Here is an 18,062-nt window from a genome sequence, read left to right as displayed (position 1 = left end):
GTCTCTCCTTGCTCCAAGGTGCAATAAGGAGATCACACTTCCTGCAGAATGAAAAGGTGACCGGGCTACAGCAGTGTTGTGACCTGGGTTTTATTGTTAAACTCTTTCTTGGATTTGATTTGATTTGATTTTTATTTACTGGAAAATTTACAGTCTTCATCCTGCAAGTCCTACTCCCGGAAAACTTTCATTCTGGAAGTCCTTGGGCATAAAGATTGCTTACCCTGGTTTTATGCCAGACTACCTCCATTGGCTTTGATGGAGTTATTCCTGAATTACATTGGTATGATTGAAAAGAAAGATAAAACCTATTGACATCAGTGGAAATACAGGCGGTTGTAAGTATACACAGGGAAATACATTTTGGCAAGATCAGTTGCGGGCGTGGTTCTCTTTGGTGAGTGATAGGAAGTCGCCAGCCCCATCTGTGCCTTCTCTGTGCTCTTAAGAGCTTAGGCTCAAATAGGGGTTGGAGATAGGCAGAAAAAGGATGTGTTTCACGAGGCATGGACTTATCATGCAAATGAGTCGCTAACCTGTGTTTTCCCCTCTTGGGTCATGAAACTAAAAAGTGAGTAGCTTGGCAGTGCAACAGCAGCACTCCCGTGCTGGCTCAGGTTCCCTGCATGTCAAGGGAAACCACTGAAATCTTGCTGATTCTCCTTAAAACAAGACAACCCCCGGTTGTACCTGGTATCTGAAAAGCCTGGGTCGGGGCAAGAGGGGCAGGGGTGAGGGTTTCAGGCTACACAGTGTGGGATGGGATCTGCGGGCAGACAGATTATTGTTCTTACCAGAATAAAATCACACGTCCAAAACGAATTTTGAAGGATTTATAGCGAATTACCTGAAAAGACACCACATGGGAGCAGTGTAAGTGCAATATATGAAGGACATGGAGAGGGGAGAGAAAGAAAGGTTGAGGTATGTGGGAGAAACTGAAAGATCTTGGGGAGAGAGGCAGAAACTAAGAGATGGGGCTAGAGAAGAGAGAACCTGTCTTCAGAATAAAACTTGGGAGTGTTTTGTTATTGCAGCCCAAGATTAAGTGCTGCCACTTACTCAAGCCAGGACTACCCTAGGAGTAGCTAGGACAGCAACACCGGCATATTGTACCAGCAAAACGCTTCTAGTGTGTATGCAGCTTATACCAGCAAAACTGAGTTTTTTCCAAGGGCTTGGCTACACTCAAAACTCCAAAGCACTGCTGCAGGAGCGCTCCCGCGGCAGCGCTTTGAAATGCGAGTGTGGTCGCGGCGCCAGCGCTGGGACTCCCAGCGCTGCAGGTACTCCACCTCCCCGAGGGGATTAGCTTGCAGTGCTGGGAGCCGTGCCTACACTGGCGCTTTGCAGCGCTGTAACTTGCTGCACTCGGGGGTGTTTTTTTCACACCCCTGAGCGAGAAAGCTGCAGCGCAGTAAAGCGCCAGTGTAGCCAAGGCCCGAGCTTATTCTAGTGCCCGTCCCCCCGCCCCCAATCCCCAAAAGCAGGCACAGGACACACCTCATCACATCGCTGGCCAACATAGCAATGCCAGCAAAAGTTTGTAGTGTAGACCTTGACCCTAAGTCAAGTCTCCATTCCTTCATGGGGCTCCTTATAGTGCAAGGTATCCACTCACTGGGAGAAAGGGTGGCAGAATCTGACGCTATATATATATATATATATATATATATATATATATATATATATATATATATATATATATATATATATATATATATAAAAAATCTCCTGAAGTTGATAAGCGTGTCACTTTACAAAGATATGGATCAAATCAAATAGTTCGGAGCAAGTAAAGTAGAATAGCTGAATCAATGACACAGGAGAAAAGTGAGCGTGTCATTTATACTATTTCTTTGACAGGGTCTGAAATAAGAAAATTTGCTACAGCTAAAATAGGTTTTTTTTGCTGCATAGGTTTCCCATTCAGCTGTAGCAGAATGATACTATTAGGGCTTTGGCATGCGCATCCCCTCTAGCCCTTATTGTTTGTCTGCTCAGCTAGTCAACGGTTTGACATAAAAGCCTACGCAGCAGTGGTTTTCAACTGGGGTTTTGTTTTTTTCATTTTTTGGACCCCTTTGGAAATTTAGACATAGTCTGCAGGCCCCCAGCGGTCTGCAGACCACAGTTGGAAAACCACTGCAATACAGGACAGAACCAAAGTGTATGGTAGGAGCTTCTTTTCTGTTGTCTGAAACCCTATCAGATATTTTTTAAAGCCTTTATTAAAGGAGTTTTCTCTCTCCTTCTCTCTCACCACCACTGACATCCCCCTCCACGTTTGTTGTTCTTATCCAAACACAGGGTTCATTCCTGTTTAGTGGGTGGCGGGGTAAGATTCCCACTCTTGCTTCCCAGAGTTAAAATAAAACGTTTGGAAAGAAGAAAATTCCTGGATCTTTGGGGGTTAGAAAAAGAGAGACAAGTAAAGAAAGTTCTTGAAATTAAAACTTCAAAAATAATTAGGCTGACTGTATACTAAACAACAGCAAAGAGGCCCATTTACTGTAAATATTATGAATGGATTTGGCTGACTCCAGAATCCCCACCCTTCCTCTAAGGCTTTTCTCTGAGTTAAGTTGAAATTCGGCCTTCAGACAGCACAGTACTCTATAATTTGCATGGCTGATGAGGCCCAAAGCCTGGGACAGAGGAAGCTGGAGTCAGCTGGCTCCTTTCTAACCACTGGAGACAGGCAGACAGGCATTTTTGGTGTGTGTGTTTTTCTTCTAGCTCCAAACACACTCTTACAAGGACTGGTGGCTGCTGCCTTGCTGGCTTTTAAAGAAAATTTAACGGGGCATAAAAGAGTTCTTCTCTTCTTGGGTAATTCTTAGCACTAGTAATTGATTAATCATCATCATCAGACAGTAGCAATGACTAGTTGTACATTTATGAATCAAATTTTTTGTTTGGCAGAGTGAGAGAACCCTGCAGATTTCAGTTTCAGTTCTGTTCTTGTCTGTGCTTGTCCCCTGCCCCTTCCCTCCCCTCTCTTTAATTTGTATATTTTAAAAAGTAGATTAAAAAGCTGGCACTGAGAATGTAGGGCAGTGTCTGACCCGTAATGTGTTTCGGGTTTTTTTAATCATCCTGCATTTTTCAGGCTTTAATTTCCTGTGTTGAAGACACACTTCTGGGGCCCAGTTCCGCTGTTGAAGGCGGTAGCGTTCAAAGAGAGCTGGCCCATGTGGTGACACTGTTACAGTTCAGGATGTCTCAGTGTTTCCAGTGTCTGCTGTCTGGGGCCGTTAGATAGAACTCTGAGGAACTCATTGACCTCAGCCCTAGGGCCTCACAGGAACATTTATTTTTTTTTTTGAATCAGTGTCCACCCAGCCTCACACTTGAATTAATCCATTGAGTTTTTGGATTTGAATGAAAGACTTACAGAGGGAAACTCAGCCCAAACCACTATGTTTGAGGGTGAAACACTGGGGGACACCACAGAGTTTCAGATACCTTCCACCCGTAATCAGATCTCAGCAGTCTCGCTGGCTTTGACTGAAACTTGGTTGCGGTTTCACCATAATGTTTGCCAGCCTTGGTGACCATTAGAACAACCTTTGGGCAAGTTTCAGGTTTGCATCTTCTAAACCAGGCAAATTTCACTTTGTTTTGTTGTGGAAGTTTTCCACAGACCTGATAATAATTAACAAGGGTATGAACCAGGATCACAGCTCTGATCTGGGAAGTTCGTCTCCAGATCTGTACTTGGTGCCTGACCCCTTACTCCATAATGGCTTGACCCAAAACCTTAATCTGAACATCCTCATTAAACTTTAAAAGTTCAGAGCTGAATCTAGACTTAACAGCTTGGCCTGGCTCTAGAAACTAAATTGTCATAAAAGCTTCACATACTGAGGGCAAAATCCTACAGACCTTCCTCAAGACAGAACGCTGACTGAAATCAAATGGGAGTTTTGCATGAGTAGGAATTTCAGGCTTAGTGTTTTAACAGGAGAACAAAAGGATTTTTTTACACACTAAAAGATTTTAAGTTAAAAAAAACCACACATAGATTGGAAAAAAAATATTTCCATTTTATTTTCCCTGAATATGAAAGGGAGCAGAGATATATTTGTCTGGGCAGATGGGCATCTCGTTAAATAAAAAAAAATTCCTAAGGCTCTTTAGCTTGCAGAGTTACTGTATATGCTGAGTAATAAGAGCTGCCTAATTAGACATAGACACACATTTACGGACTAGCCTGTCAATCCACGGATTAAGGACTCCATAAGTACCCATTGACACGATAGACTGTAATGGCTCCTAAAGAGATGTTATGGTCTATCGTGTCAATAATCCACCGATTAAGGGCTCCCTAAGTACGCGTTGACACGACAGACTGTAGCAGCTCCCTTAGAGTCTATTGTTTAGTGATTCAGTTTCCACGATGCCCCATTGGGGGCTGGTGATCACTACAGTTTGGGAGCTTATGTACATATCAAGATTGGGTTGGGTTTATTATTGTCTGTGAAAACCACAGCAACAACAACAACAACAGCAGGAATTTAACACGTCATACTCTCCGAAATTAGCCTTTCAGAAATTACTTGTGCCATCAAGAGTTAGAGCTGTCTGCACTGCCCTTGGGTATAATGGGGTGTACAACGGATGGGGTTGGAAGCCTTCGAGACCAAACTCTTCTCTTGGATGTGTGTGTGTGGAGCGTCCACTAAAATCATTGGGGGGCACCAACACACCATTCAAAAGGCAGGATTTGGATTCTCTGATTTTGCCATTGCTAGACAAATCAGAGGCTTAAGCCAACACTGTTTACATGGGAACATTTTGTGCCTCCTGTTTTTACAAGTAGCCCATCCCACCACCCCCAAAATTACTAGAAAGATCGGAAAGGAACAGAATTGCTCTTTTTTTACCCAAGGTCACTCGGTACATTAGCCAGCACTGTGTGTATAGAACAGGGGTCGGCAGCCTTTCAGAAGTGCTGTGCCGAGTCTTCATTTATTCACTTTAATTTAAGGTTTCACGTGCCAGTAATACATTTTAACGTTTTTAGAAGATCTTTCTATAAGTTTATAATATATAACTAAACTATTGTTGTATGTAAAGTAAATAAGGTTTTTAAAATGTTTAAGATGCTTCATTTAAAATTAAATTAAAATGCAGAGTCCCCCGGACCGGTGGCTAGGACCCGGGCACTGTGAGTGCCACTGCAAATCAGCTCACGTGCCGCCTTCGGCACGCGTGCCATAGGTTGCCTACCCCTAGTATAGACAGTTTCACTGTTTCATCATTCATGGTTATTGGCACTTTCCGCTGCATGTTACATCACTGGCATGCACTTTTCTCGGCGGACACTCTTTTCCCCGGATTCTGCAAAAGGCTGTTTGCCATTAAGAGCAACAGCAAAATTGAGACTGAAGAGGCAGCAGGCAGAGAGGGGTGGACAGATAGGTGAGAGAGGTGGGAGATGACCATGTTTGGTGAGGTTGCTCACTGGCCTTGCTGAAAGAACTTACAAACACGGGCAGGACATCAGAAAAAACCCTTATAATGGGTTAAAAATCAAACCTAGGTCTCTCGGTGAGAAAGTGGGATATTTTAGACTAGGTTGATTTCAGTGAATTCGGGCAACCCTCCCTTTTATATAAGTGCAACATAGAATGTATTTGGAACAGGCATGTGCATGAGAACATGAAGTACTTTCAATAAGATTGACATCACATTGGGCACTCTTCTTTGGGTGGGGAGAGATCGGTTGGGAACTCATCCTTTTTTATTCTGCCCTCCATGGCTGTCTGTTGAGCTGGTCTGTCTGTCTGGCCAGGAAAAGCTGGTCATGGTGTAGAGTTCGTGAATGCCACTCTAGGGGATTACTTGAGAATGACAAGCTGCTTCCCGCCTGGGGAGGAGCAGACCGAGCTTCATCTCAATCTTGGACCCCCTGGGAGGGTAACACGTTGTGCTTGCACTAGTCCAGCCAATTTGTTTAAAGCTCATATTAGCTTTCTGTGTGCTAGAAGGGAGAAAGACAGATATGGGAGGGAGCATTGTTTAATGGAGCCATTCTCAGCATTTTCCATAGCCCATCACCCCATGTTACAACAGAAAGTTTTGGGGGCTGGTTCCCATATAGCCAGAAAGAAAGGCAAGGCAATCACAACCCCCTGAAACTTGTTTGTGGCTTCCAGGTTAAAGACCCCTGATATAGTGTCTATAGAGGGGGACTGGGGAAGTCAGGACTCCTGGGTTCTAGGCCCAAATTTGCTATTGATTTAAAGTCTGTAGCGGATAAGTTAGCCTTTCTGTGCCTTAAGTATGGGGGTAATATCAGTGTGTCTGTGATGGCCAATAAACTCTGCACCAATGACTCTGATAGAGGCACTGGGAAACTGGCAGCTCTTCCTCATCAACTTTTTATTTATCATTTCATGGTACATTGTTCAATAAAGTATAAGAACATAAGAAAGGCCGTACCGGGTCAGACCAAAGGTCCATCTAGCCCAGTATCTGTCTACCGACAGTGGCCAATGCCAGGTGCCCCAGAGGGAGTGAATCTAACAGGCAATGATCAAGTGATCTCTCTCCTGCCATCCATCTCCATCCTCTGACGAACAGAGGCTAGGGACACCATTCTTACCCATTCTGGCTAATAGCCATTTATGGACTTAGCCACCATGAATTTATCCAGTCCCCTTTTAAACATTGTTATAGTCCTAGCCTTCACAACCTCCTCAGGTAAGGAGTTCCACAAGTTGACTGTATATTAAATTTGGCACATGTTTCATATTAAATCCAACCACAGTAGCATGGAGAAGGGAAGGAATAAAAACACCTGAAGCCTTGAAAATGTAGAAGGGCCTCAGGGAAAACTTTAGGGTCACATATAGATTGTTAAAAAACTAAGAAATCTAAATATTGTTTAAAATAGTTCTATAACTTGAACTATAGTAAAGAATTCAATGCAAACAGCACAGTGAAAAGAGCCAACAAAGGTCATTTAAAAACTTTGATCACAACCAAATTCATACTGCTAATTTCCGGCAAGAGGTATTATTACAAAAATCGTATAATTTTAAAATAAATTCAGACACTCAAATAGAGGGAGTAGGGACTAAGACAGTGTATCCTTTGCAAGACTCACTGTTGTCTACAGAAGTGAATTGACTAGCGAGAAAAGTTACCTTAGTCAAAATCATAATTAAAAAAATAGGTATTTTCCCACCATCTTTGTGAACTTTGCATGGAAACAAAAATGAGGCCTTAACATCTAAAGACAGAATTGCCACTCAGAGAGAGCATACATTTCCTATTTCATTCGTGTATATAAGGAAATATATCTACCTTGTGTCCAAACAAAGAGAGGTTACCTCTGTGTTTCCCTGCAAACAAAATATGTTAAGAAAAATAAACTATTAGTTTGTTTGCATTGCCTAGAGTGCCCAGGAGCTTAGCACTGGCAAGTCCTGATTCCTGAATGAAGAGTTTAAAGTCAAACACAGGTGTGGGGAAGGAAGCAGCATTCTCCACATTTTACCTATGGGCACTGAGGCACAGAAAGAATAAATGACTTTCCCAAGGTCACACAGGAAGTTTGTGTCAGAGCTGGGCATTAAACTTAACTTTTCTGAATCCAAAGCCAGTTACTTAACCACACACTGTCCTTTTTCTTTAGCTAGGTCTGCACAGCCAGCCTCTGAGCCTGGATCCACAGGCATGGACTTACAGAGCCTGTGCTACTGGGCTTATAATAATTGTGTTCAGTGCTTTTCAGTTGCAGCTTGGGCACTAAAGCCTGGGGGGAGTGAGGTGGGCTTCAGACCCTGAGCTCCAGTGTCCACACTGCTATTTTTAAGGCTGTAGCACAAGGCCAAGTCTGTTGACCCAGGCTCAGAAGTTCTCTGCCACTCTTGTAGACAGACACAGCTGTAGACACACAGGGCAAATGTTCTAGCCCTTGTTGAGAGCACAGATGCCATTTTCTTATTAGGACACAACAAGGTTTAGCTATATATGGGCGGGGATTACAATCCCCATACATTTAAAAACAAAAAACAAATACTAGTATAGTTTAATCCCAAAAAAAATTTCAAAACCCTATTTTTCAACAAAACCCCAACATTTTGAGAAGAAATTCAATGAAAGCTCTTTGTTTTCCTTGGTTTTGATGGGGGAAACCCTCCAGATTTCCCCATCAGCTCTAAAAATTAGTGATAACATTTTATGTAAGTCCTCCCCTTTAGAGTCCTGGGAAAACCCAGCACAAGCATGTGTTGATCCTAGAACAATGTTCTAGTGCAGCAGTGCCCAAACTATTAGCAGATGGGGTCACCCCACCAGTGGGTGGGGTCGCAGCAATCCAAAGTATCTTTAGGCCAATCATGCTGTGCAGAGGACACCATTCTGTAGAGAAAAGTGGTGTCCTCCGTACAGCGTGAACTCACATGTATGTGAACTCACATGTATGATGCATATGTGAAGTCAGGCTGTGTGGAGGATGTCATGTTTGGCACTGATGGAAACAGTCAATCAGAAAATGGGGTCATGCAGGCAAAAAGTTTGGGAAACACTAGTGTAGTGTTTCATTCTTTCTGTGAAGGCTGGGCATTGTTAAGACTCCCACTTGCATCTTCACACCAATCTTCTTGGTTTCAACAGCTTTTAATTTCTCTTGACTGTCATTCCTGGTTTTCTTCAGATCTTTTGGGTTTCCTCTCTAGATCTAATATCTTCATGGAAAGTGAGTTGAATTCTCCCATTCACCAGGGAAGTGAAATTGAACTTTTATAAACCTTGTGTACCACAAAGATATTTAGACCCCTAACTTATGGAAATTAGGAGCCTAAATACCGTTGTGAATCTGGGCCTACGGATATGCTCAAGCATAGCTTTTATAGCGGTGGCTAAAGAAGCCATGGATTTGGGTATGTGCAAGAACAGACAACGGGGGGGATTACAAGGAGGTAAAAAACCTTGTAAATTTTAGCTCGGTTTTGTGTCCCAGGAGTGGCTGAGCCAATGTATTTGTCTAGAGTTGTCTCCCCCATTCCTTCTGCTTGCATTTAAGGGACACGTTAACAGCAGGGGGAAAAATGAAAGCATCCCCTCTGAAAGCTCAGAAATAAGCAATCCATAAATCTGTTCTGGTGTAAAGTTGAAGAACATTTTTTAAAACACAAAATCTTTATGGAATGTTATTGAAGTTGCACGGGGGCAAATAATGTGTGTACGGTTTTTAGAAAACTCAATATCAGTATTAGTTGTGGTTAACCAGGAATCGAGAGCAGCACTGGATGTCCTCAGGGTTAGCTTCTATTCTCGACTCTGCCATTGAGATTCACCAGGCAGCCTTAGGTAACTCACAGAGCCCTACATTTTCAAGAGTGGCCACTTGCGTTTGGCTGTGTGTGTCTTTTCTTTGGGAGCCTCAGCACAAAATCAGTGGCCGCTGTTGAAGAATGTGGCCCTAATTATTCTGTGCCTTGCTTTCCTCATCAGTAAAGATGGGACATGCTTGGGGAGGTCCTAGACTGTAAACTGGTATGTAAAAACTAGTACTAATGATTAATATACATAAAGGTAGGGAGTCAGCTCCTCTGGACAGAGACTGTGTTTCGTACTCTCTTGCCCTGGATCCTGTGGGCCCCCTGGGCACTCTGTGATACAGATCATAGTAATCAGTGACAGCAGAAAATTGAAGGGTGCTTAATACCGAAATAATAATGTTGTGCATCCACAGTGTGCTGGGAGCTCCCCTGCCATTCAATAAGGGACGATCCCTGCTCTGAGGAGCTTGCAAGCGAGAGCTTTTGACTCCGAACAAGGACCTCAATTTATATCTCAGCCATTGCATATGGCACCACTCAAATGGAGCTAGCTCTGGCAGTCGGCTGATGCACAGAGCACACTGAGGGGAGGGGAAAGTTAATTGGTTCAGTCATGTAACAACGTGAGGGAGGGATGGCTCAGTGGTTTGAGCATTGGCCTGCTACACCCAGGGCTATGAGTTCATTCCTTGAGGGGAGCCATTTAGGGATCTGGGGCAAAAAAAATCTGTCTGGGGATTGGTACTGGTTTGAGCAGCGGGTTGGACTCAATGATCTCCTGAGGTCCCTTCCAACCCTGATATTCTATAATATTTTCCAAGTATGTGTTAGCTGGAAGGCCTGGCTCTAGATTCTAACATGCTCACAGGTGGTGGGAAGAGGGAAGTGTCTGGATTCCAGGGCTTTGAGTTGGCACATCGTAGAGCTGGGGCCAGAGTTTCAAAAGAACTCAGCTCCCAGCCTACTGAACTTAAACTAGCTACTTATTTTGATGCTTCAGTGGAAGCTGAGACCTGTGCAAACCTGGCCCTTACGGACCATTTGGGAGGTTCCGATCTAAGGTTTTGTCAGGGTCATCTGTAGTGAGGCAACTTGGTCTGGACTGTGGGTCACAGCAGATCTGGATTCTGTTTATGTGTGGCCTGGGGCAAATCTGTGCCTCTGTTTCCCCATCTGTAATAATGGAGATAATTATATTTACCTTTGAGATCCTTAGCTGTTAAGTGCGCAGTATTACAGATTGCAGGCACTTCGGGGAAGGGATCATCTCTTCATTATATCTGTGTACAGCACCTTCCACAGTGGGGCCCCTGGCCACTGCCACAATGCACAGAAGAAGTGAAGCTTTCTGTGAAAATGTTTAGTGAGCTTCTCCACATAATCTGCCTTTTTTTTGTCTCACCCTTTCACACTCCTGTCTTGGCCACACCCCCAAAGGCCATACCTAGGTTTCTAACAAGAAACACTGCCTTTTAGCAGCAGCCCCAAGAAAGTTTGGGGAAGGGAGGAAAAATCAGCCCACAGCTACATACAGCATAATTGTGAAAGAGCATCTTTGGTGATTTGGTAATTTGCCCAGCAGCAAGGACTCATCCTGTTTATCTGAGCACTACCTATGTATTCTCATGGCTTCAGGGGTAGACATCCAGTCAACAGCGTAGTCCCTCAAACGGAAGACACTTTGACATGTTTATACTGTGTTTTGGCACTAACTTGTTTAAAAAAAAAAATCCTGATTACCAAAAGCTTGTCCTCGAGGTCTGGTCACCCCATGTCATTGAAAAGCCTAGTGGGATTCATTCATGAACTTCCAGTCTTCTATAAAGGGCTGTTCATTCATAGCCAGGGCAACTCTTTTTTTATGCGCTGGCAATTAAATAACTCTTTGTAAGCGGCAATGAGCTACTTGTTAAGTGGTCTTCAGTAACGCAAGTGCAAACATGAGGTGAAATAGCCCATTTTTCCCCCTCCTCCTGAAAGGGGTGATCTTTTAGGTTAAAGACAATAAAAACTTAAAGGAATTTCAGTGAGATTCAGCATGTTCAATGCTTGTTGTTCCAAAATCTCCTTAACTGGAGTAAAACAAAAATTGTGAGCTCCACGTATCTGACAAGTTAAGGTTTGGGGTTGTTTTTTTTTTTTACAGTATGGCTTTGGCTTTCCTGACTCTTAAAAAAAAACAACAGGTAGTTTTTAAAAAAAAGTATACACATACAAAAAAATAATAATTAAAAAAACCCATGTGCTCTGAAGTGTGTAGTAGGCTGGATTCTCACCTCTGTTACACCAATATAAATCTGGATCTCATTCTGATCTAACATTGTTTGCAACAGAATCAGTTTCAGTGATCAGAATCTGGTCTTCAACCAAGTTACTTTCAGATTTGCACAAGTTCCATGAACTGTTCTGTGATTAACCTAATCTACTGTCTTTACTCAGGCAAAATTCCTGCAGCCTGGGTAGGGATGGTAAGATCTGGCCCTTAAGGCAACACCACAAGGCGTTGTTGTAAAAAAAAAGAGCATGATCTAGGGAGTCTGGAAAGAGAACTCCACATCCTGTCTGTGCCATGAGATTTAACTTTAAGGGCTGTGCAGAGGGGAGGGAGAGAGAGAGACACACACAGACAGCCTGCAATTTATCTGGGCTAAGCAATTAACATAATCTGAAAACTTCTTTCACTGAGGTCTGTCTGAAAATTGCTGGGTGGACTGGTGGGCTGGGAAGATGAAAGGGAAGAAAGCAGTCTGAGAGATTTTCTTTCACGCAATAGGGTGTAAGGGCTTTCTACCCAGATATGTTTCCTGGTTCTTTTTACTCCTCCCGCGCAATTTCCTCTTCGCCCACTCCTTAATTTTTCCTTCATGGGGAGCGACTGCTTTTCCTGTCTCCACACAGGACAGTAGTGGAGTGTGACTTTCACAGACTCATGCCCCCCAGAAGTGCATACGCTGAGGTAGTTGCAGAAGGTTAGGGTAAAGGTAATTTGATACCCGGCTCAGTTCTTCCCAACCCCACTACGACCTCCTCTTCCCCCGCCCTTCTCTCACTCAGCTTTTTTTTCCCCCTGCTTGCTGCTTATTTGGTGCCAGGTTTCAGTGGATTGAGTTATATGAAACAAAGTATTGTGAGGCACCAAAGGGGGAGGTTGAAAGACCCATCGGGGCACACCTAAAAGTAGGCCGAATTAAGCCTGTAGACTCGCACGGCTGTTTCCCTTTTACATAGCCCCATAAGTGCATTGCACCAACACTTCCAACCCTCCCCCCATGTTTTTGGTGAGTAGGTTGACAACAACTTATCCTTCTAGTTTCCAAACATGTGCAGTTGGGCCCATTTTTAGTAGCTGCTTCCAGCAACCGGAGAAATATTTTCCTTGCTGGCATAGAAGTGAGGAAATTAAAAGTGTGTGGCTGGATTTATTTTTTAAAAGCACAGTACTGTACTCTAAACGGACTCCAAAGACTTAAAAATGCCTGTGTTGGGGAAACAGGCGTATTAATAGTGAGTAAAAAGCAGAAAAAATACAGCAACTGGACTGGCTAATTTAGCCACTCTACTCTGCTTCTGTCATTCTTTCTTCAGGATTTTATTGTGCTGTATTAAGGTGCTACGCAGGTTTGTTGGGAAGACCTATCAGGCATTGTATCACTAGCAGTGGAATGGGTTTAGGGGATGTTGTAGTTTTAAGAGAATAAATAAGGAAATGTTATTTACTCCTCATACCACAAGGACTAGTGGTCACCAAACGAAATTAATAGGCTGTGGGTTTAAAACAAACAAAAGGAAGTATTTCTTCACACAGTGCACAATCAACCTGTGGAACTCTTTGCCAGAGGATGTTGTGAAGTCCAAGACTGTAACAGAGTTCAAACAAGAACTAGATAAGTTCATGGAGGATAGGTCTATCAATGGCTGTTAGCCAGGATAGGCAGGGATGGTGTCCCTAGCCTCTGTTTCCCAGAAGCTGGGAATGAGCGACAGGGAATGGATCACTTGATGATTACCTGTTCTGTTCATTCTCTCTGGGGCACCTGGCATCGGCCACTGATGGAAGACAGGATACTGGGCTAGATGGACCTTTGGTCTGACCCAGTATGGCCGTTCTTCTGTTGTATGTAAGAGATCTTTACCTGCGTGTGTGTTTGTGTAGATTTATTTTGGGAAAGTAATATTACTTTCTAGCTTTCAGCTCTGAACTTGCTTTTCATTTGTTTATTTGTTGTTTAAATAAAATATTAGCGATTAATAGGTCCCAGGTCTTAACATATCTATAAAAAGCTGGAAAGATATTAGTGAAGCAGCACAGAGCTGATGGACCTAGCTAGTGCTGTTATGAGAGTCATAAGATACCCCCCATTTCCCCTTCCTTTCTGTCCTTTCATCCCGTCTCAACCCCAGTAGCAGCAACTGTGGCTTAGCTGCTAGCAGGAGGGATAGATTGAAAGAGGAGGGAAGGTCTAAAAGAACTTTTTTTTTTTTTTGTTAACAAATGCAAGACTTCCGGTCTCCACCCTGCCACCACAAACCACAGTCTAACTGCAGTTCAGTCAGATTTATAGTTCATCTGACGTCTGAATCGTAGCATTTATTACCAGGGTTCCAGCTATAGGCGTAAATAGGCTCTGTAAATTATAGCAGATGATCTCTGTTGTGCCCTCCATTCCTGTTGAGCAATGTTTAACTTGCCTTTTATGGCTCCCCTTTTGGGGGGGAAAAATTATATATCAACAAAGCTTGTCTAGGCTTAAAGCCTTTGAAAGCAAAGTGATCTATGGAGTGTGTGAGGCTGTGGGTACCTTAGCCCTCATCCTGGCTTACCCACACTTCACATAGAAAAAAAATCTCTGCGGCTGATTAGCAGCTCCAGTATTATGTTATCCACATTGATTTACTGTTGCTTAAATTGATACGCTGCAATGAAGGTTTGAGGGTTGGGAAGAAATCAGTTAATGTAGGTGTGCAGCAGTTTTCATCTTCCAGAGCATTTCACAGGGTATGTCTTCACTGCAGTTAACTCAGGTGATAGGCAGTGTGATCTGAGCACCCAGGTTAGCCTGGCGTAGATGCCTTTAGGGTCATCCCGAGTTATCATGTCTTCACTGATGCTGCACTCGCTAGGACATCTGGGGGCACATCCTATGCTTCTCTGTGCTGCAGTAAATAGAGCCTCTCTGTGATTCTTTCCCAGTGAATTGTGGGAAGGCATTGGAGGACTATCAGCACATGAGTGGTTTAGCCTGTGTCCTCACTGCAAAGTGGGTGAGTTATCAGCCCAAGTGAAAGTAAGGTACCACTGCACTCGGGGTGAGAGATTTTTGTGTGTGTGGCTGGAACGGGGGGGGATTAGGGGCAGCACCTTAGTAAGAGTCTGAGATAGCTGCAGTGAAGACAGACTCATGGGCATCAGCTAACTACTGCCTACAACACCCCTGCAAGGTGGAATATTTCACCCTCGTTTTAGAGGAAACTGAGGCAGAAAAGACCAGCTACTAGCATGGCTGCAGAGGACATGGGAATTGGAGCACAGATTAGAATGGCAGGAGTTAATTGGTGTCCACCCCTGTACTTAAACCACTAAGTCAGACCTCTCTTTCCATGGGTCTCTCTACACACAAAAGTTGTGCCACTTTAAACTATATCAGCATAGCTGAAGAGATACAGTCCACTCGTGTAGATACAGAAACAATGATATAAAGGTACTTATACCAATGTAGTTTATTCCTGTTCAGGAAGTGGAATAAGCTATATCAGTGTAAGGAACCTTCATACTGGTATAACTGTGTCTAGTTTCTACTGTTATAACTGTTTCAGTAAAAAATTGCACCAAAAATAGTCATATTGTTACAAAATCTGGGTGTAGAGCTCTCTCTTACTCTCTCTTTATGGTCAAAAGGCCAGTTTTTCATCTGCACAAAGTGCCTAAATCCATTTGAAAATCTTCCCCAAAGAGACTGAGAGTAGAGCTGGGAGTCAGGTTCTGTTCCTGGCTTTCCCAAAAGCTCACTGTGTGACTTTGGCAAAATCATTTAGGATAAAATTTTCAAAAGCACCTGAGTGACTTAGGAGTCTAATAGCCCTATGACATAAGCTCCTAAGGCAAAATCCTCAAAGGTATTTAGGTGCCTCACTTCCCTGGTGCCCTCTGAGAATATGGGCCTACATCCTTTTGACAATGGGACTTAGGCTCCACGTCTTGGCTAGGAATAATGATAATAATCACAGGTCATTGAAATGTGTTGTCAGAGCTATGGGACAAGGGTAATCTGTAAGTGTTCAGGATTTATAAGGTTATGTTATTTATCTCTGTTGTAATAAATCTCTTTTTTTTTCCCCCTCTCTCTATAGATTCCCAAGTTCTTCAGGGGCCGGGGGATCGGTCACACTGGTGCGTGGTGGCATACTGGGAAGAGAAAACGCGTGTGGGCCGGCTGTATTCTGTCCAAGAGCCCTCCCTGGATATCTTCTATGATCTACCTCAGGGGAACGGCTTCTGCCTCGGACAGCTCAATTCAGACAACAAAAGCCAGCTGGTGCAGAAAGTCCGCAGCAAAATTGGCTATGGCATCCAGCTGACTAAGGAAGTGGACGGCGTGTGGGTATACAACCGCAGTAGTTACCCTATCTTTATCAAGTCGGCCACACTGGACAACCCCGACTCCAGGACGTTGCTGGTTCACAAAGTTTTCCCAGGATTTTCCATCAAGGCTTTTGACTATGAGAAGGCGTACAGCTTACAGAGGCCTAACGACCATGAGTTCATGCAGCAGCCATGGACCGGATTTACTGTTCAGATCAGCTTTGTGAAAGGCTGGGGCCAGTGCTACACAAGACAGTTTATCAGCAGTTGCCCATGCTGGTTGGAGGTTATTTTTAATAACCGATGACTTGAGACAGAGTGGACTCATGACATTATAACTACTTTGCTGCTAATATTTCCTTCTGAGTGCTTGCTTTTCATGCAAACTTTTTTGTTTGTTTGTTTTGTGTTTTGTGTGTTTTTCCCCCCCTCCCCTGTTTTGAGAAATAGCTTATGGAAAGATTTTTGCCTTGGTATTTTGATAAATATATATTTTTTTTAATGTGTGAATGACCAATAACTCAGAAGGGGGAGGAGAAGTGGGAGGGGATTACATAAAATAATCATTTAATGCCTCTGAAATTATTACCCTAAGCAATTGGTGGAATTCTGTCACACGCTGTTTGTTACAGCTCCCTCATAAAAAGGGTTTATAGATATATTTTTGACACACCAGAGGTCTTCTGCTGCCAGACGTCTCGTCGTCCCCCTGGTCCTGCGGCGTGCGCGCGCACACAGGGCCATCTTGCTGCAGCTTCTGCCTAGAGCGGTGGCACATTCCCGCTGCTATTTGTTGAAGCTCAGCACCTTCACTCCTGTGATGGGAAGCCAAGTTCCCCCTCAGTGGCGACCACCCTGCATTTTCCCTGACGCAGAACAAATGTATGTGCCAGTGCACCCAGGAGGCATCAGGAGCCAGCGCAGCAAAGTGAAACCGTATCATTCAGTTCCTTGCTCCTCTTTTTTTTTTTCCTTCTTCTTCTTTCATGTATGCTTGTTGCTTTATTTAAAGATCACGTCTTGTCACTGTTATGCCAACAGTCCATGGTGGCAGCATGGGTTTTGGAAGACGCATGCCCACACTTTGAGTGCTTTTATTGTTTTATTGATACTATGAGGAAAAAAACCATGCATGGCCCATGCTTTTCAATTTGAGCTGAGATGCAACCTTGATGAGAAAACATAAGCCTACAAAAAGAAAGCAAACAAACAACAACAAAATGGGGGGGAATGTTTTCATGATCTTTGGTCCATCATAACCTGCCGTGATCAGGTTAGAGCGGTACCAGTCGTATCCAGAAATGCAGTCGCTCTTTCATTTCTTCTTGAATTCATACACTAGTATGATACTTTTACACTGTTCTTAGCTCAATGAGCATGTTTAGACCTTAACATAAGCTATTTTTCTAAATATAAAGGTTTAAATGAACAAGAGAAGCATTCTCATTGGAACTTTAGCATTGTAGTGCTTTGGAAATAAAACAAAAGAAAATGAAAAAAAAAAGGACTCCTTAAAAAAAAACCCTTGAGATTTATTAAAGAAAAAAATGTATTTTATGTTATATATAAATATATTATTACTTGTAAATATAAAGACGTTTTATAAGCATCATTATTTATGTATTGTGCAATGTGTATAAACGAGAAAAATAAGAAAGATGCACTTTGCTTTAATATAAATGCAAATAACAAATGCCAAATTAAAAAAAAACAAAAACACGAGATTGGTGTTTTTTTCTATGGGTGTTATCATCCAGATGAATGTTTTTTCTAAAGGAGTTTATGTTCCATTAAAAAATAAAAATGTACACTTGAGTTGACATTGTGCAGAGTGACTCTTTTATGGGTGGGAGTGGAGTAGATGGGGGGGGAAGCCTACCTGGAGCTGGGTCTAAGTACCCAACTACGGGATCTAGCAGACATTGCTATTTAACTAAGGGGGAACGACTCTCACAATATGGGTGGTGCTCAAGTAGTCAGGTTTCGGAGGGAGTGTCAGCAGGTTGGGGACTCAGGCGATGTGACATCAATTCCTGGCTCATCTGAAAACTCTGTGTGTGATTTTGGACAAGTCACTTCATCTGAGCTTCGGTGTTGCTGGCTTTCTTCCAACGCTGGCCTCAGAGGCTGCTGGTTATTGCTGCTACTACCCCACTCTGCTTCCCCGTGAGTGGGAGCAGAAT

At 43.2% G+C, this 18,062-nt stretch overlaps 1 protein-coding gene across 2 annotated transcripts in view; it reads left to right on the top strand.

Moving 5' to 3' along the window:
• Positions 1-17,694, top strand: part of SMAD7 (SMAD family member 7) — a 43,109-nt gene extending 25,415 nt beyond the window's left edge. For both annotated transcript variants that reach the window (XM_045022037.1, XM_045022036.1), the window contains exon 4: positions 15,648-17,694. In XM_045022037.1, the coding sequence (XP_044877972.1) occupies positions 15,648-16,186 (539 nt within the window). In that variant the 3' untranslated portion in view covers positions 16,187-17,694. The remainder of the gene's footprint in view (positions 1-15,647) is intronic.
• The last annotated feature ends 368 nt before the right edge of the window (positions 17,695-18,062 follow it).

Source organism: Mauremys mutica, chromosome 6 (genome assembly GCF_020497125.1).
Source record: "Mauremys mutica isolate MM-2020 ecotype Southern chromosome 6, ASM2049712v1, whole genome shotgun sequence".
Taxonomy (NCBI): Eukaryota; Metazoa; Chordata; order Testudines; family Geoemydidae; genus Mauremys; species Mauremys mutica.
Note: the sequence above shows the minus strand (reverse complement) of the source record. Positions and strands in the feature narration are given on the sequence as shown.